Source organism: Thermobia domestica, chromosome 11 (genome assembly GCF_964235325.1).
Source record: "Thermobia domestica chromosome 11, izTheDome1.hap1.1, whole genome shotgun sequence".
NCBI lineage: Eukaryota > Metazoa > Arthropoda > Insecta > Zygentoma > Lepismatidae > Thermobia > Thermobia domestica.
Window position 1 is genome coordinate 217,284,760 of NC_137464.1, and position 21,452 is coordinate 217,306,211.

The 21,452-nt window shown below is 32.8% G+C and overlaps 1 protein-coding gene across 1 annotated transcript; it reads right to left on the bottom strand.

Moving 5' to 3' along the window:
• Positions 1 to 6,228: 6,228 nt before the first annotated feature.
• Positions 6,229 to 21,098, bottom strand: LOC145663748 (multiple inositol polyphosphate phosphatase 1-like). The gene is made up of 8 exons (XM_081729837.1): positions 20,739 to 21,098; positions 19,776 to 19,913; positions 18,156 to 18,334; positions 17,155 to 17,271; positions 16,105 to 16,252; positions 13,781 to 13,881; positions 9,726 to 9,835; positions 6,229 to 7,187 (listed from the first exon to the last, which is right to left on the bottom strand). The coding sequence occupies exons 1-8, from the start codon at positions 20,926 to 20,928 to the stop codon at positions 6,839 to 6,841; spliced, it is 1,332 nt and encodes a 443-aa protein (XP_081585963.1). The 5' UTR covers positions 20,929 to 21,098; the 3' UTR covers positions 6,229 to 6,838.
• Between the last annotated feature and the right edge of the window lie 354 nt (positions 21,099 to 21,452).

Consider the following 21,452-nt stretch of genomic DNA (forward strand, 5'->3'; position numbering starts at 1 on the left):
CTGATTCTATGTATGAATCCGAAATTTCAAATCTAGATAAGGGGCACCAAAATTCATAGTTTATTCTCGGTGCTCATATTGTGATTTACTAAATAATTATTAAATCTAATTGTAAGGTATACGTTTGATATTTAGAGCAGACTGAGCAAGATAAATATACGTAAAAACTAGTCAATACTTGTCTTAATTGTTTGTTTTCTTAAGTGTCAATGAAATAGGTGTATTGAGGAATTTTAAATATTCGAGTTTTGTATTCCGGTTTCAAATATAAATATGTGTGTATTTCATCTCGGTCCTGCAACCGGGTAGACCTAGATTCGACATTCGAATTCTCATCCGGGTCAAATCAGATTATTTTTAGTAAGGCAAGCATTTGATCTTTAGTGTCGAATGAAGGAGACAAATAGACTTGTCAATATCCGTCTTAATTTTCTGTTTTCTTCTTCACTGTCAGAACTTCGTGAAATTACTTTCGGTGAATTTTTGACATTCAAGTTTATCACAATTTGGGTGGGATGTGGGTTTGGATAGGAATCAAGATCTGAGATCCGGATTTCGGATGCAGATCCGAATTTCGAACCCAGATCCGAGATCCGGATCCAGATCCGAGATTTGAGATCCAGATCCGAAATCCGGATCCAGATCCGAAATCCGAGATCCGGACCCAGATCCGAGATCCGGATCCAGATTCGAAATCCGAGATCCGGATCCAAAGGATCCGGACCCAATCAGATCCGTATCTTCGCATCCGGCCAGATCCGGATCCGGCCATCCCTAGATCATACATCACGAGTTGCTACCACCGAGCAGAACACAGTATCGGACGTATAAGCCTTAATTAGCACGTTCTTCTGGCTATTCAAAAAAAAAAAAAAAAGAAAGAAAATCAAAACTGGTTAGCAGAAAGGATGTATCCCCTGACTTGTAATTAATATATTTAAAAAATAACAATTTTCTTGTTAGTTTTTAATTTAATCAATTACATTTTTCAGGACTTAATTTTTATTTGATAATTATTCAAACAATTTGTTCAAAGTGAATATTTTGAACTCAACATTGCCTCGATGACTATGTCATTGTCCCTTTTATCCAAATGAGATAAATCAAGTATCTTTAATAGTTCTGTGAATTTTTACACGAAAAATGTGCGACGTGTATAACTTGGGAAGCCAATAAAAGGCAAATAGGAAAAACATTTTTACATCCACAAACCTACATGCAATATGCGCCTATGGAATCGTTATTGATTGACCAGTTTGGCCGATTTCCATTATCAAGCTCTTATAGACATATTGTATGTATGCATCATAGTCGATATTGCAACAAGGTATGTAAGAGCTAAATCAATGCCGGATCTTAGTGCAGATTCTATTAGTCAAGTGCATTATGAGGAGATAATTTTAAAATATAGTGTGCCAAAACAAATCGTGCCAGATTACTTGACAGCACACACGGGTAAATTAATGGAATAGATTTAAAACAGTTCGAAATTCATCTAAATTTTGTGAATACTGGTGCACAATATCCTTTAGACCTAGCCAAAAGGGTGAATGATGTTCATAATTGCTTAAGTATTATGCAGACTACCACGCTTGGAAAAGCCTATGCTTGGAAAAACATATAATTGCTCTTTTTATACTAATTTAAGGACGCTAAATCCAACAAAACCATTTCTGAACATATCCGCGAATGAAGTCACAACAAAAATGATCTCAAATTTGGAAACTGAAGTACCGTTTATTGCAGTTGTGAAACGCCTGATACATTTCTCGTTGCGCTTTCTATATCAATTTGAGGACGCCGAATCCAAGGGGAACCCAAATTTTAAAACACATTTGTCCATGGCATCATGAGCAAAATGTCTTCAAAGTTGAGCACTTTTACAGTTCCTTCTCTAAATAAGATTGCAAAAGATATTTTCCTTGAAAACTTTCAACTGAATTGTTTTCGATGTAATACGGATTACATTATTATCTTTGATGCTTCTCAATCGTCCTAACCGCTGACCTTCCCATCAAACTTTCAATCAATCAACCAATATTCTCAACTGCATGGAGTTAAAGTCAGTCAAGAATTATAAGGTAGAATTTAGCTCCTTCCAATATGTTACGCCTCCCCAGAGATACGCATTTACTCGGCCTAGCCTCGAATCTAATATGTAACAGGAACTGCCATAATGATAACATAAGATAATAATAACCGTGCAGATTAACAATATGGTAACGACACAAAACAACTGTAACGAGCACATTCCGTTATACCCGCTTTAGCTTGGCCAACGGTCTTCTATCTCTTAAACCCAAAATTCTGCCGAATTTCAGGATTCCTTTCCTATTTCATCTACCTAAAAAATAAGATTTTGTATCCTAAGAAAACACCCATTTAATTAACGTGGAATTTTTTCTTCTTCCCCTTGGACCCGCTAAAAACTTTAAAATGTTCACTTTTGACAAACAATTTTGCCAAATTTAGTCATTCTAGCCTTACAGGAAGTGTCCAATAATTTTGGGGTGTAGATGTCCCATATAAATAACACGGAGAAGATTTTCTCTTAAATCACTCTAAAGTTGTACTTTTTTTAAATTTTTGGTAATTTACTTAGATAACGCTAACGAAAACGTACAATCGTACTGAATTTCAAGCATTTTTCCAATTTCAGGTATCTAAAACATGATATTATATCCAAAAAAAATGGAAATTTAATTAACACGGCGAATTTCATCTCCCCTTTGGACCCCCTAAAAATTAAAAATATCCACTTTTGGCAATTTTCATGTGCGTTAGTGCCAAAAAGCTATAAACGTGCCAAATTACAAATTTCCACGTCAACTGGAAGTACCTGTAATGTCAGTGGGTGTGTGAGTTTTTATCATTTTATATATAGTTAGGATAGGATTTAAAACTCAGTGATAAATTTCATAACAATTGCTGGATTTTTATACAATGGTGTATATGTTCTTTGAGTCCGTATTGTCCTCCACTTTATCACAGTTTTCGCACTTTTCTTAAAAATTATACCTAAAATGGTAGATCCAAGTCTTATACATACGTACATCATCTGTTAGTAAGACATATTAAACTACAGTCAACCATATTATCTGTTTACATACCTCTAGAATGTGCACAACTATGCTCAAACAAACGCATTTTAAAAATTTATCACAAGTTCTGTCTGATACTTGAGCTTAAGCTTAGTATCAAATAATTATGAAACTTTTCCGAGTTTGAAAATCTTTTGTCTTCTTCTTTTCTACTAATGTCATCTTCTTTATTACTAAAAGCAGTCCAGTATTTGCTTCAACTATATGGAGTGAAGCAACCGTAAAATAACGACTTTCAAAAAATCTAAAAAATTATAATATTTTTTAAATAAGGGTGATCTTCAGTCATTAGAGGATGCTAAAGGACTCCTTAACATAAGTAACGCGATGTAAAAGGTCTATTAGAGTTCGTCTTTCTCAAAAAAAATCAGAAAAATCACATTCTTGCGTAACTTTTTTTTTCTTCGAAAAATGGCTATAGTTATCAATGAAAAGTTTTATCTCTGTTTCACATATCGATTTCCATAGTATTATTTGCTGTCTCACAAGCGATTTGATACAGAATTTCCAATTTCTGCTATAAAAATATTAAAGAAAAGAACCTTCTTGTTTGTAAGTATATTTTCTGTAAAGAAATTTAATAAACAAAATTAATTATTTTTCGCTGCAATTTAAACAAATAGTACACAATGCACCATTTTAATTATAATAAATATTGAATTAAAAGTTGATCTTTATAATTGGATTAATTAAATAGAATCGGAAACTAAACCTACACAGACATTTAAGAATTTTCATTCTTATTCAAGTATTTTTCATTAAGAATTGGATTTTTCCCGGAAAAAAATGTAGTGAATTACTTTCTCGTTTACATCATTGATAAAAGTACCTGGGTATAAGTTACTTTGTGTTAGAAAGAGTTTATAAAGGTAAAAGACGAATTATGCTTGTTTCCACATATTGAGCTGCCTTAAAATATTCTCTTTTAAAACAGGATTCGGTTTAGAAGAAATATGTGTTTAATAGAAGCTGAATAGCCACAATTAAAAGTAACGCACTTTAATTTTCTGTGTTTATTAACGAGTGTTATTTCTGGCTATTTATTTGTTATTTATAATAATTATCTGTTAGATATGGCGACACTAGACTGGTTTGACACGAGACCTTCCCTCGTGAATTTTGTAACAATAATGTAATCATTATTGAAGTATCCCTTTGATATCAAACTGACTTTACATACAGATTCATAAGATAGAAGCCCTTTACATTGTCAACAGCAGATTAGTGACAGAGAAATATCTCCATTGCATGCACAAATTTGCTACACTACATTGAACATTCACACTTCCTACATGTTCAATGAAACACTATTAGACTCAAACATGAAACATGCTTCTGTGCTAAGCAATTCATTCTCCGAAAAGTCTAAGATTATCAAATACAAGATTGGTAAAGTATGTGTGTCTTCATGGCACTAATTATTATCGTATTCAAGCTCTACCTTCATCCCTATAGCAGTGCCATTAAGGCATGTCGTCAATATATATGTCTTCAACAGATATTTGGACTATTGAGAGTGAAAACTTGAATTGTTTTATAAATTTAGAATCTCAATCTGTTATTACACGGGAATTTGCGAATTGCAACCCCTAAGATACAAAGAAGATTTTAAAGTAATAATTTTCACGAAATAGGCAGAACCTTCCGATTTTGGATGCTAGCTTTAAATTTACTTTGTCCCAACGTTGACAAGTCATTTAGACCAACTTACTAACTTTTAATAAATATGACTGTCTCACTTGATAAATTTGTTGAAACCAAAAATAAAACTCTTTACTAGAGAATTGCATCCAAATTTTTGCATTATCATAACCAAGTTTGTTAAAAGGTTCTCAAATATTTTAATGGGTTAAATCAGTATTAAGAGACGTAAACGAGGCTCTGATCCTGTGGGATAGATTGTGTGGTGCTACATTACCAGTTCACATCCTCATTTCATTTGTTTAGCTTGAAGTGCATTCAGTATAAGTGTTAATTTAAATATATACGGTTACTATGTTCTGAAATTGTAAAACACGGACACACTTCCATTTGCTTAACCCCTTATATAAACAACAAATAATTAGAATGCATTGTCATTACCTGCTTGATATCGTGAAATCATATAATAAGCACAATAATAAGAAACAAAATCACGGTCTACCTGGATTTATGCATTTAAATATGGCTATATGCTCACGAAACATTAAAAGAGCAAACCACGACAGATAGAACCGGAAACCTGGATACGAAAGGAACAGAAAAAGAAGGCGACGCGACGCGATACGAGAGCAATTGTTATCCCAAGATAGCCAACCTCTACAATTCTCATTGAACGCTGTTACTAATAGGATAGACGACATTAGGAAGACAATACACATAAGTCTGGAAAAAGCGGAGAAAATAGGAAATTTCAGAAAAAGTATGCGGACGGAAAATTATTTACTTTCAAAATGCTGACCTGTCCGCACAAATGCTATCGCATGGTACACCTATATATAGTTACCAAGTTTACTAAAATTAATCTAATACAACTTTCGTTTTAAAATTGGGAGAGTGTATGAATTTTAAAATATAAAATTTATAAACCTATTCAGCAAATACATCTCAGAAAGGAAACACTCGTATAACAGCGGTGTTTGACTACAAAGACTGTGTAGATTAGAATGTTATTGAGAAAAAGGTTTAAGAATTGCGTGTGTATAGAGTTTATGAAAAAGTATGTCTCCCGTACAATCACATATTTTCGAGATTTGTAACATTTAATTTTTATTTTAGTTTTATTTTAAAGATTTTAATCCTTATTCTTAATTACAATTTAAGAAAAAAGTATTCACTCCGAATATAAAAATTTCCGCTGTTCAGAATTATGAGAAAGCAAAATTAGTCAGTTAGATAACAAGTTCGTAATGACTGCGAAGATACGACAAACTTTTCAATAGTGAAGTGACACTGCATGTCATTAACGGAAAACCTTTTGTATTGAAATTTTTAGTAACTTCAACATCAAAAGGAGTTAGGGTCAATAATCGATCTAAATTGTACAGAGTAGAGAGTATGATGAAAATCTATGGAATTAACACTAATATCCAGTGAAGGTAAGTAGATATATAATCCAAAAGAAAACTAGTTTCAATATTATCCGTTTATTTCAGTTTCATTTTACAATTTTGCAGTAATTCATAAATATTACAGTGTTTACAACATTCAAGTTTAAAACACGTTGACAGAATTTATACAATAAAATTGTTTGGTCATCATTAACAATTTGACTTTACATTTATTTTGTATGCATCTTTTTCAATCTATAGTTTTTTTTTCTAAAAGTTGGATCACAATATATTCCTTTATTTTTATTTGGAGGTTATACCTTCCATGATTTGGGTATGCCTGCCAGGAAGTTGACCATACTATCATCAACGAAACACATCGACTTGATCTGTACCTTTATGGCAACAGAGGTTAATATAGCATTTTCTTTAAAACTTTCGGTAATTCTAGATTTTTGGCACACAATAAATAAAAGTAATACTAAAACGTTGACAAATTTTCTCAAATCATTTCGCCTTACGTTTTGGATATACATATATTATTTAATAAATAAAATTCCCTGTTGAAGGATAATAAATACAAAAATAAACATTCTACAAAAGTATTTAAAAAACAAAAGGAACTAACTCCGTTAATTATATTAATGAAATGCTTTTCCGCAGCATTTCAACCAGTACAATCCCATGAATATAATCTACAGACATTTTTCATTTGCAAATTTCATTTATATCACAGTTATCAGTGAATTTTGCCAGTTGACTCTCAACTATTCTCCATGGGCAAAGATAATTTTCACATCCTGGAAAACGGAATGGCTTTTCTGAGAAATAAAACTCTACTTTAGGCTCATCTTCGCATTCATGGTAAACTACAACTAGATTTGTAGAGAAAGGACCAATCAGAGATAACCTCCACTTTCTATCCCTCATGGCTTCGTAGTTGTCATGCCTTAACTTTTCTTCATCCTTTCCGTAGCCCAAACGAGAGCTGACAAATTGTAAGAGAGTGGAATGGGAGAAGTACAATACTGCCAATGGGCTACTCTCGTTTATCTGCCTACAAAAATAATTAATTTAAAAACATCAGTATTATAATGAAATACGTTATTAATACATCATGTTCTGTATATGATAATCATGTTATACCCCCCCCCCTTATGTACGTACACATTACAATCTATATAATGATAAACTGAAAATATTATATATATTTTAATATAAAAGAAACTATTGTTAGAGTCTTGATACTATATTACATTCTTATATAATATGCTCAATGGAAAACTTCTCTGTGACTAGTTCGTCAAAGGAATGCATATTTTCATATTTTAATCCACTAAAAATACATTATTTTGTGCTATTACACTTCTTGATAGAAAAATAGTTATTTACAAAATAAAGAAACAAGTCTAAATATAGCTAAAATCAACTACAAGATAAAATTTTAAGAAAATCTGTATCTCCAAAAACGAAAATATATATAGTATATAGTTTTTATTATCGTCATCAGTTTCTCAGAGTTCATTTTCAATTCACGATGCAAAATATCAGCATTTTACCATTTTTATTACTATACTAGCATATTATGTCATATATGATGTAAGAAGATTCAAGATACCGCAGACGGTATTAAGAACAGATTAGAAATTTCGGACTAATAGTGGAATCAGTTAATCCAGGTGGAAATGTTGCTTAGCACACACGTGAGCTTGTATCTCTACCTTTATTCTTCCCAAAAATGAGTTTTAAAACGTCACAACCATTTAATTTGTTCTGAATCCTCCTTTCCATTTCTCTAACATTAAAATATGTCTTCTGTGCATCAAACAAGGAATCATTTTACACTTTAGTTCAGTAATCCTTGTTACAACTTCCAGTTTTATGAAGGAAGAAACTTATATATGAACCAACAAGTAAGTGTTAGAATAGGGAAGGAAATGATAGAGGAGAGTTCAATTGGAAGGGGCCTTCGACAGAGATGCTGTCTCTCGCCTACATTATTTAATATATGTCTAGAAGAGTTAGGAAAAAAGAAGCTACGAAATGAAGATGGAATTTCAGTAGGAGGTAGAATGATTAGATGTATATGGTTTACAGATGATATGGCACTTGTTGCAGAATCTGAAGAGAGAAAAAAATGAAATGAAATCTTTGAGTTTTACATCTCACGGTTATGCCGGTTAGGCTAAAGGAAACGGTGATGATGAGGAATGAGTGAAATGGTGGAATGAAGAAAGTGGGAGGAAAGAGGGCCCCCGCCAAGTGAGGAAACGGGAAAACCCCGAGGAAACCCACGCACACGGTGTTTGTCCACCACAAAGTTCACTTGGCGGGGGCTGGGATCGAACCCAGGACCCCAAGCACCAGAGGTGAACGCTCTACCACAGAGCCACCGCGGCCCCCCAGAATCTGAAGAGAAAATCAATAAGATGTTAGAGAACTCGAGGAAGGGTTGTGAAGAATATGGGATGAAAATAAATGTTAGGAAGACAAGAACCATGGTGGTTGCAACGAAGGGATTGATGTCAAATATAGAAATAGGAGGGGGAAATAGAACAGATAGCTAGTTTTCGATATCTGGATAGTGTTATTAGTAATGATATAAATGTAAACGTGAAATAAAAGCAAGGATAGAAATGGCGAAAGAAGCCTTAAGGAGGAAGAAAATACTATTTTGTGGGACCTTGAATAAAGAGTTGAGAAAAAGACTCAAAAAATTCTTCGCGTGAACTATTGTACTGTATGGGTCAAAAACATGGACATTACGAAAAAATGATGAGAAACGACTGGAAGCTTTCTAAATGTGGCTGTGGAGAAGAATGGAGAAAATTAGCTAGGTCGAGCGAAAAACTAATGAGATGATGTTAGAAATGGTAGGGGAGAAAAGAACACTTTTAGATATTCAATGTCCCAACCAGTTTCTCTTCCTCTTCTCAATAGAAGAGGAAGAGAAAGTGGTTGGGACATTGGATGAGAAGGAACTGTATCATGAGGGACGTTTTAGAGGGTATGGTAGAAGGAAAAAGAGGAAGTTGGCAATGGAGACTACAATCAATGGATGATATTAAAACAGAAAAGTCGTACGTGAAGACGAAGAGATTAGCGGATGACCTTGGAGCATCGAAACTTCTCAGTTGCAGCAAGTGACCTCCCAATAACGGCAGAATACCAAATGATGATTATGTTGTATGAACTGAATTCAATTCGCCATTTTATTAAGCATTTTGGATTACAGTTACAGTTACATTTTGTATTAAAATTACAGTATACGTAACAAGCACATCTATGAAGGCATATACTAGTTTTCACTTGTCACTTAATATTACGCGTTATTTTGCGTGAAAGTTAGTTATTGTGACTCATTTTCATAATTCGTGCGCTCTAGCTTAAGAATCTTAAGAGCTTCAACGTCTTATGATAGTTTAATAACGTCGTTTACTTCACATTAGCCCTTCTCATATATTTGTGAATAAACGTTTACTTTTGTTTTCATAACTTTTGTTACTTAATGTGTTTCTGCTCTATTAAAAAATCTATATTTTGAAATTAAAGTATTGTAATAATTGATCTGGGTTTAAAATTATATTTTCCTTACCTGAAGTGATCAACAAGATCCTTAAGTGGAGGGCATCCCATTTCAATATTTAGTTCATTACCATACCCTGATTGATAATATTCCTTTATATCTTCGGCATATTCCATAACCTAAAATAATAATTCAATTTAACGAAACGTTAACACCTCATCCACCAGATCTGGAGAATAGCGTTAATAATAAGCTATTGCTGTGATACAACTTCATAATATTGTTAATGTTAATTAAAGGAGGATTAAAAATCAATAAACTTCGAAACCACGACTTATCATTATTTTAACGTTATTATTGTTGTTTTATGTTGGCAACATGACGCAAATCACTTACAACTTCATTACAATTTATTTATACTTGTATTTATTGCCATTTACTGCTTAGCATATCTATCTATATCATGATGATTCACAATCCAGAGTTAACTACCGAAACTTCGCTTTGAAGATCTCAAATTCTGTTTGTTGATTACAAGCTTATCACCACATTAACTTAAATTACACATTGATATTTCTCATACACTCTGGTATACACAGCAGTAAACAGATACTATGAGGGAGGACCAGAAACTAAGGCTGCAAGGTCGATATTTCTGGAGTTTCGTCTGTTGTAGAGGTATGAGAAGTGTGCGGTAATTTTACTATATGAAGTTGGCAACTGTGCGGAGTTTCAGCCACCCAACACCTAATGGCGACACAGATGGCGACTCGTTTAGAAAACTGGTCAAACGAACAAGATTGCTCATTTATTCGATTTTTGTGGGCAAAACATGTAACCGTGGCTGAAATTGACCGGCAGCTGGTAAAGGTTTACGGAGATACTGTCATGTCTTGCCAACACGTCTCAGAATGATGTCGAAAGTTAGCGGCTGGATAGTAAACGTCACCGACGAGGAGCGCAGTGGCCGATATTGAAGCAGTTTCGCTGGGACATCATCCACCACCCTCTCTACTGCCCGGACCTCGCTCCAAGAGACTTTCACCTTTTTCCGTACTTGAATGAGCACCTAGGAAGCCGTCGCTTTGCTTTAGATGAAGAGGTGAAACACTTCGTGACAACGTGACTCAACACGCAAGGACAGGATTTTTACCAGGGGAAAATCTTCAAACTCACCCCACGATGCGATAAGTGCCTCAATGAATGTGGAGACTATGTCAAAAAATAATCTAATGTATGTATTATCTGTTGGCTGTATTGGTTGCATGAAATAATACATAGACGTTTCACTGCAGGCTTTGTAAACTTACTTTTTGATCACACCTCATATAATCAATCATCAGGCACGTACTCAGAAATTTATTTCGTGAGGGGTCCAAAACTTTAGGGGGACACAAAGTCAATATGAGGATGAATTATATTGAAATCTGTAAAAATCGCCCCTAAAATTAGACTAAATTTACAAGAAAATTTGGATTTTTGGGTCCCTGTCCACACCATAACCGTTCAGAAATTCTGAGACTTTAATCGGCACGCTATTTTGAATATTTGCTAAATACTACTTGCTAAAACGCCCGTTCTTCGCACTATGAGGAAAAGTTTTTCCAAAGGTATTTAACCTCTCTCCCATTCGGCATTGCCCTTGTGGATTCTCGAGTCAACTGGTGTCCTCCTATTCTCACGGGAAGAATAAGGTAAAGGCAAAATAATTCATAATTCCGAAACGTATGTAACCTGAAACACAGGTAAGAGGTTGAATTGCCTACCTTACAGAAAATATGATTTACTATGCATATACCTACTTTAAACTTTAACCTCTCAATCTCGCCTCGATCAAAAATCAAAGAATATCTGGTCAAGATATCTCTATGTACAAAATTTGATTATTTCTTTCTGTGAGAAAATCTGATAACACACAGTCATACACATAAATTTTTTTTATATATTAGTTTCGATTGTTAGTTCAGTCAGTATCTCCATACACAGCAAAAACAGCAATAAAAAGTAGAAATTAAATTTAAAAATTAAAAAAAAAGTAAAATGTTGTTAACTACCGCGAATTCTTTAGTTATGTTCAACTGTTTCATTCGCATCACCATATTTTTTGCACCCACAATCGTTACGTTTGCTGTATGTTATGTCCAAAAACTACAGGATCTACACATGTCACCTACTTGTTTATGTACCCTACATACGTTTTTTCTCAGTGTGGGAGACATTTTAACTCTCGAAAGAGAAGAGAATTTCATGCAATGGACATTCCGAGACTAAAACATTGGAAGAGATCAATTCTCACTCGGCATTAAAACACTTCAGTGCGCTCAAAAACACAGACAATGCACTCTAGCAACAGGTAACTGTTTGTGTGGTTTGAGTCACGTTTTTGTCTGTATTCCAATGGTGCAAAGAGTCTAGTGCACCGAAAGTTTAATTAACAATTTCATTCACAGTATGTAGAGGGTGTGGTCAAGCTGGAGGAGATTGTATGATGGGAATTTTTTTATTATCACTTGGACACATCCATACAAGTGATTGTGAACACAAATCAGCATGTTTTTTCTTTTTTAAAAAAAAAATATTCTTAGTGATAAGGTGTTTTCATTTCTCCAACAAGTTCATGATCAATATACAGTGGACACTTTTTCTTTTAAAATGACAAATGCAGTGTTAACAGATTTCAAAGCGTTTGTATATGCTTTGAGAATCATTCAGGCATCCCACAGCATTTCGTTATGGCCTATAAATTCTCCACATTTAAATCCAATTTAAAATCTGTAAGAATATCTGAAACAGTGGTTGAAATGTACAATCATGTTCAAAATTATTGTCGCATGTCTATAAATATGTTTGAGGAATATAATTTGCTAGCAAATTCGCCCGGTATTTCTTATAATGTTAGTATGTGGATAATCGGCAAAGACAAGTATGTGGTAAATTTCATGTCAAAAGAGCAGTAAATAAGAACAATAAAACGAAAATAAAATTTTCTTGTCCATTTAGCATCATTTTATTTTCCTCATTCTAATTTTCGTATTTATAATTCTTTTTCTATGAAATTTACCACAAATATACGTTTCCCGATTATACACATGGTATCATTATTAAAAGTACCCTGTAAAATCATTGTCAAATTATATTCTTATAAGAAGACAGTTATAGGTATGTGACAATCATTTTGGACATGAGTGTACAAATAAGCATCCCTGTGCTTTGTTAGAATTACGGAATCTGTTGATAAGTGAGTGAGTTCTTATCGATTTTTCAAAATTGCAACACCTCGTGGAATCAATTCCAAACAGAATCCAGGTAGCCATCCAAACCGGAGCCAGTGTTACCTAGTATTAGCTAAGAGAATATCTCTTTTTTGTCCAGTGTGCTTACGTGTATTTATTGTTAGTTAATGATTATTAAATATACCCATTCTTTGCATGGGGCTGTATTTGGAAGTCAACGCCTATGTGAGTATCACCATTCATTTCAGCGACCGCGAAAACTATGGATTTGACACTAATATCGGTCATTTTGGGCTATTTTTACATGTCTCGGTATCCCCTCCCGATGATCCCCGAAGCGCATACAATGGTAGCTGAATTTGCAAGTCATCGCTAATGGAAGTGTCACCATTGATCTGAGAACCCGCAAAAACTATTTATTCAACACTAATATCGATCATTTTCTACTACTTTTACACGTCCCGGTAAACGCCCCCCCTGAGACCCCCTTGTTTTGAATTTTGTTAAAAATGCTCTGCCTTGGTCTGGGGCCTGGCCTAAGGTATCCGTGACCAAAATTTGATAACTCTCGGTTAACTTGTGTGATCCCCAGTTCGGTCTTGGTAAATGCCCCGTGAGACTCCCCTGGTTAGAAATTTGATAAAAAATTTTCGTCTTGATCTGGGGTCTGGACCAAGGTACCCGTGATGAAATTTTGGTAACTCTCGGTCCACTCGTCTGGTCCCCAGGCTGCACACAGACAGACATACAAACACACAAACTCTTTATCTTATTTATATTAGATTGAAATTTGACATAATTTGAAATGAACTTGAATTAAAATAAAAATTATCGCAGACTCAAAAGAACAAGAGATCAAGACAATGAAAATATTCCGTCGTTTATACTTACTGAAAACTCTTCATCCGTAAATGCTGCACACCAAGGTGAAACAGAGTTAATATCCCAGGCTTTGTTATACCTACACATGTCATACATTAATTTAACTGTTTCTGTAAATAAATAAATGAAGAATAGAAATTAATACAACGTTACAGTTAGTTGCTAGTTTTATTATGGAGCTAAAATCGATTAGTTATAAAAGTGTTTACTGTTTGATATTTTTTTGAGTATCAATTAATATTGTCATATTCCATTGTATATACTATCACAAAAGTTATGGGTCATTTGGGAGATTGGGAACCTGTCGCAAACTGTAAACTGTACTCAGAAAAAAAAACTATGTGGTGTACATAAAAACGTAGGTTACAAGTAGGTAAATACTGTACTTTTTAGATTTAACGTATACTCATGTCCAAAATGATTGTCGCATATCTATAACTGTCTTCTTGTAAGAATATAATTTGAAAATGATTTTGCAGGGTACTTTTAATAGTGATACTATGTGTATAATCGAGAAATTTATATTTGTGGTAAATTTCATAGGAAAAGAATTATAAATACGAAAATTAGAATGAGTAAAACAAAATTTTGCTAAATGGACAAGAAAGTTTTATTTTTGTTTTATTGTTCTTATTTACTGCTCTTTTGACATGAAATTTGCCACATACATCTCTTTGCCGATTATCCACATACTAACATTATAAGAAACACCGGGTTAATTCGTTATCAAATTATATTCCCACAACAACATATTTATAGACATGCGACAATAATTTTGGATATGAGTGTACAACCCTATGTAACTTCCTGCAGCAAACGTATAACTGAAAACATATGTTTTATGCGTACTTTCCGTATAAATATTCCGAATAAACGTACTTTCCGTAGAAGTATTCCGAATAAACGTACTTTCCGTAGAAGTATTCCGAATAAACGTACTTTCCGTATAAGTGTTCCGAATAAACGTACTTTCCGTATAAGTATTCCGAATAAACGTACTTTCCGTATAAGTATTCCGAATAAACGTACTTTCTGTATAAGTATTCCGAATAAACGTACTTTCCGTATAAGTGTTCCGAATAAACGTACTTTCCGTATAAGTGTTCCGAATAAACGTACTTTGCGTATAAGTGTTCCGAATAAACGTACTTTCCGTATAAGTATTCCAAATAAACGCACTTTCCGTATAAGTATTCCAAATAAACGTACTTTCCGTATAAGTATTCCAAATAAACGTACTTTCCGTATAAGTATTCCAAATAAACGTACTTTCCGTATAAGTATTCTAAATAAACGTTCTTTCCGTACGAATGTAATAACTGTATGTAGGCGGTCAGGAACTCACATACAGATGGAGGTACATAACATATAGGTGATGCATGTAACATACGTTTACGTATGTAATATATGGAAGACTGTTAGATGTCAGACATCCTGCAGCGGTATGATGCAATACCTAAGCGAGGAAAGTGCAGTATGTACAGTATGTAGCAAAACATAAGAACTCCGTATATTTGTCTAATATACCGCTGTCCAGATAATGGAGTTTTCTTGGAATGTATATATTCTGGAAGTGTGCGTGTTGATTTGGAACAATGAACTATCATATTTACATATCTCATAAAAGCTTGGCGGCGGGCGCTCATGTGGTTCGGATTCCACGTTAAGTTGTAGCTCCACGTCTCATATAGCCTTGCTGCAGAAAGGGAAAACTATATGTATTCTTTTAAAAAAATAATCGTAATTATTTCATTGCTTTTTTTAAAAAATTCAACAGTTTCGTGAGCATGGTCTGGAATATGCAGTAAATGTATAAACATTATTATAAATATTTTGTGTATTAGTTTAGATGTATAGTTCACATTACTATTATAAAAAGTACACTTTAAAATAAAATAATGTAAAAGAACTTACATTACAATCTACACAAAATATTTATAATAATATTTAAAGTTTGTCCGATGTTCAAGCAAGATCACTATAATTGTAGTTCTGTTGTAAAGTGCATATTGTATATATTCCAAGTTGGGTTCAAAACCAAACATTTTATTAATTTATCAGTAAGAAACAAGAAAGTATATCCACGTAACCGAAAGCTTCTTAAAAATTATATTGAAAAAAGCTAGTAGTGATCCTATCGACATTTGCTTTGTTTACATTAATTTGACATAATGAGTTTCTACCTAGCCACGGATGTTTTGGTTTCATTTATCTACCATTTATTTGAATATTCAGGTAAGAGATATTGAGAGGCAGACAGCATGATAGACTACAACAAAATCATTGACGTACAAAGTGATAATTAACATATGAGTGGAGAGTGATGGACTTACCATACGTGAGAACGTTTTCAAATCCCAACTTTGTACTAACATTGTACAGGACTTCTTTCATCAGGTCACTTTCTGTGAACAATGTGAATTCAATGTAGCTGTTGGGGTCATCTCCTTGACGTTCATAAGCGTCACAGTTTTTGTAATACTGAAAAGCAAGAATCAGAATACTTAAGAATTAGAACACTCAATTTAGTCATTTGAGTGTTCATATTTGTCACAAATATTTAACGAAGTTATATATATATATATATATATATATATATATATATATATGGCGATTAATATATTCATTAAATTCTACGCGTATATAAAGTGTGCAGTTTATTTGTTTCTTATTGTAATATAACTGGAAATTTTAGTAGACAATACTACTATAAATAGGTCAAATCTTTGACTCGTGTAAATTTAAAAGTAAAAATAATTCAAAAGCATGGGTGACACGTTCGTTTTATTTGGGAATTGTCTATCTCAAATACGTTTTGCTAGTAAATGAAGATTACACTCGAAATTCAACCTTTTCAAAGAGACAAGTACGGTAATTTTGAGGTTACAAAATTTTAATAATCTGATGTATTCATTTCTGTGTTCTTTACAGGAAACAAATAATGAACGATAGAATTGCTCATAACCTGATTTTAATGCTAAACTGAAACTTAGTCAGATATTTCAGAAGTTATATTTTCAACACCATTACTTGTTAAATATTCTGCAAGTAAATAGTTTAAAATCAAATAAAAAATAATCTCTCTCTTAGATTTTTTTTTTGGGGGGGAGAAGAATAGAAATCTTACAGTATAACCAATTGTCAAGATGGAATACGTACAGTACAAGTAACTTAATGTAAATCAAACCATTCATAAAGAGTACAGCTCAGCTAAACTCCCTGGTGCTGCATCTCACTAAAAATAATGACTCCTGAATGTTGTTTAGTTCATTGACCTGCCCATTGACTATCATTTACGTTATTATCTTCGTTATTTTTAGCGTGTTGGTTATTAATTAAAGAGAAATTTTAATTAAGAAAGCTGCTAGTAAAATAGAACTTACCCTTATAACAGGATCATTTTTGATTGGTTCCGGAATGTACACATCTACATCTCCAAACAATCCCTTACTAAATGCCACGGCGCTTTGGTATGTCCTTATCTTGTTGGTAACTCGGAACTGAAAGAATAAAGAAAGTTTAAATGGATTATAAAATAATCACATGCTTCCCTCCTCTCCGATAAACTAACGTATTCTAAGAATTAAATTTTGTGTTTATTGTGCTATCATAGTAAAATTATAACTATTACTTGTTTTAGAACTGAAATTATCTAGGATACATTATTTTGAATATTAATGTTTTTATTATGTTGCGTAATTGTAGGTTTGTGCTTATTATAACTGGTTTGAAAAGGTTGAAATAAGAACTTCTATGCTACAGAAACCACTTTCAAGCTATTGTTTACAGATGGGAATCTATAACATGTTCTTTACTTATAGATATGATCATGGTAATGAGTAAAGTAAAATGCCTTTTTAATATGTTTAGATTTTACAAAATTGTAAATTGATTCATTTGTCCTTGTATGGCTTAGATATAGAGGTTTTACCCTAATCTTCAATAACCCAATTCTCTGTGGCTGCTTGTAATGTACTATTCTTCTATTTGAATACTATAAAGTAACTTACATACCAAAAACCCTATTACTCTTCAATAGTCTAGTTATAATACTTATAATCTATAAGAAGAGTATCTTAAATTTCCAAAACAATTTAATCAACGAGCATTAATGGGCAAATCTTACAAAATTAACACAAATTTCAGTTCAAAAATCAAATGTCTCGTATTTAATCCCCGAAAGCATCGAAGGAAATAATTATTTGAAGCTTTTCAACTGTCTGGTTGGTTTGGTAATATTTCGAATACAAATTCAAAAGTTGACTTTGTAATTATTATTATTATTATTATTATTTTACAAATATTCATAACTTATTATTCTCTCATTGTTAGTAAATGCACGGTTTCTTTCAAGATAAAAGTTAGAAATACAGATAATACGTACAATATATGAATCCTGGTCGTACTCTCTCTTCAAAAGGGAAGGATATCTCCCTTCGTAACGATTGGCCAAATTAAACATTTCCTGTTTTCCGCTTTCCGTTAAATCGGCATCAATACCAGGTTCAATATTAAGGTCCCAGAATTGGAGATTAATTAAGTCAGCATCGCACAGAAGTCCTCCTGTAATATGAAAATATTGAAATGTTTAAATTATTTTTATTTAGTATTGTGATATATAAATAGAAACTATTCTATTTTATTCTACGTAGTATATAACTTTACGTTAGATCAAAGAAGTCAGCTTGTCTTGAAAACTGATAATCCTATTTCTTCGTTAACCCTGCAGCTACATTCTGGAGTATGATGACCCTGACCATATTTTAAATTTATTCTGTGAATTAATTTTACCACACTGATGGACAAGACTTAATGTAAATTCGGTTCCTAGTCTCAGTTTCCGAAAACATTATTCATAATTTCTCAGCGAAAAGTTTATAAATCGAATCCAAGGCCTACTTTATGATCCTTTGTGCTAGAAATTCACACGTTTATTCCAGAAAAAAACTGCCTACTTGCTGTCTTCCTACACTTAGACATATTTCAGTCACATATTGTTATTAATCACTTTCAAAATGTTAGGTAAAATCGTTCAAGCACTTCGAGATCTGTCAGATCCCAGTGTGAAATTTGTGTACCAAAAGGCAAGTTTGTATTTGCAAGATTAAGATAATCAAATATGTATATTTCCAAACTTCTATTTCCCGTAATGTAAAATATGAAAATACTGGTGCATATATGTTGCAGTAGACATGCCTAAAATGATGCTTGGGCAATGATACATTATCCCCTACTTTCTTCTACCGCTACTTAACGTTATTTATTAGAGCAAGAAGTACCTAGTTGTCAGTGGGTTTTGTACGGTACATCTGTTCTTTGCTACATTCTCATTCCACCAATACTTTCATAATCGTTCATTTTCGAATATCATCCTTCTCCTTCTTTCTAGAGGTTATCATTGTGATTCATGGAATGAAAGATATGATTTTATTTCAAGTGGCACGTATTTCAATGTAGCAGAATTTCACGGTAAGCAGAGGAAAGAAAAAGACTAATTCTATGACTTTGATCGTTGTTTTTTTGTGTTATATACACTTTACATAAGGGAAGCTTACATGGTTAATATTATCTGATCATATGTGTATAATATAAGTAGATGTCTAACGTTAATTAACATTATAGTTAAAGTAAACTATACCAAGAGAAAATAAAACTTTTGTTTTCATGTAACGTATCTCAATATTTGATAATGTTAAGCTAAGTAAATCATTTTTATAACATTTCTTTATATGTTTCAAGTCAACAGTACACTAGACTAAAAATGATCAATATCCATTATATGCTTTAATAATTCCTCGAAAATCTTAAGTGAACAAAGAACTTATTAAAATAAAAGCGAAGATAGGTTTGTTTCTGTTTATTCAGCAAACAATACCATATAACGTTTATTATATTTTTTTTCTTTTTCATTTCTTATTTAGATATTTATACTTAGAGGTTACAGAAAAAGTTATGATTTTAACACTCATTGGTTGTATTAATATAAATACACCTCAAAACTTACTGTTATGTTCCCTGTGATTGCTTATAATCACATCCCGAAGATTTGGTAACGTTTTGTTGAATTCATCAATATCGTCACCACTGGGATAACGTGTTGCATGTCTACTCAACAACCAGAACTGAGCTGGCTCACAGCCTTCTGTTTGGAATTAAGAACAAAATACAAAGCATCGTTAGTATTATTGATAATGTAATATTAAAAAAACTTGGATAAGCGAAAGTTTCTTAATTTTAATATCTTGTTCGTTATAGTAAATATTAGTTAAATACTAGACGATCTAAAGAAAACACTAAACAGAATAATACATTGTTTATTTTGAGAAAATTGTGATAATCAAAATGTTTTGCGTACAAACAACATGTAAACTACAAAAACAATAAAACTCATCTATATTGATAGATCTTTTCTAACTCTTGTTTCACGTGCAATATACACACAGTATACTTTAATTTGGGTGAACATTCTAAGCAGCCATCCGAAGTCAAACCTTATATTCTATTTTATATGCTATCCTTGAATTTTCTTTTTACACGGTAGTCTTACTACGAAAAGGTGACCATTGTAAACACAAACACATATAGTACAAAAGTAGTAGCTCAATTTATTTTATTTTGTGTATAAATATATTTACGTTTAATTGCTTATATTTAGTACATGCAAAACTTGTTCAAGAAACTCTGACCACCCATCTCACTTTGGAAAGCTGTATCCGAACCGTCCGTCTCAATTCGTAGAAGAATTTGAACTAAAAAAAAGGCTTACTTTCTTTATTTCTTTTTGACTGTTCTTCCAAGTCGTATTAATGAAAATCTTGTGATTACAGTTATAAATAGAATGTCTATAAGTAATATGTGGGTGGCCAAGTTTTTAAAAGAAAACCACACATGTAATATATATAGTATATCGTAGAAATCAAAAACTGAAATCAAAGTAACGAATTTATGCCGTACATTTAGCACTAACCTTTAAAGTATGTTACGACTTCTTGTAAGTCCTGATTTCTTGAAACATCATATGGTGTTTTAGTAGCGAAAAACAGGAAAGGTGAGAAGTCTTGAGCATAACAAAATTCTCTCTCGCTGGGCAGATTAAACGAGCGACCAAAAGTTAAACCAACATACAACGAAAATAATAAGCATCTACCAAAAACCATTTTTATTCGTAGGCTAGTCTTTAATTTTCTTTAAGACAATTTCTTCCTTTGTTCCTTGCCTGAAAATAATGGATTAGACAAATAAGACAATATGTTCTTTGAAATATACATGTATTTTTTGCTAGCAAGAATAAATAATATTGTTCCCTTTAGCTTTCTTTTCACGTGATTCTTCCTTGTGTAATGAAGCTACAATGGCACAATTATTGTGTTCGTCGTATTCCTAATTCTAATTCCTAACTTATTTCTAGACTCCCAACTCATAATTTTGCATTTTGCAATATCTGTTACCGAATTTTAGGGAAATGAACTGGCTACCAAAACCCTGCCTAACCATCTTAATTCCCACATCCAAGCTACGTTATGGTAAGTAAGCGAGAATCTGCTTCGGGGAGAACACTCGAATATAACATGTGAAAAACCCAGATATTACATTACAATTAGTAATGTACGCAAAAGGGAAGTTTTCGAGTTTTAGACTCCATCATTCAACAATATGTAATGAAAAAAATTTACAATTAAGA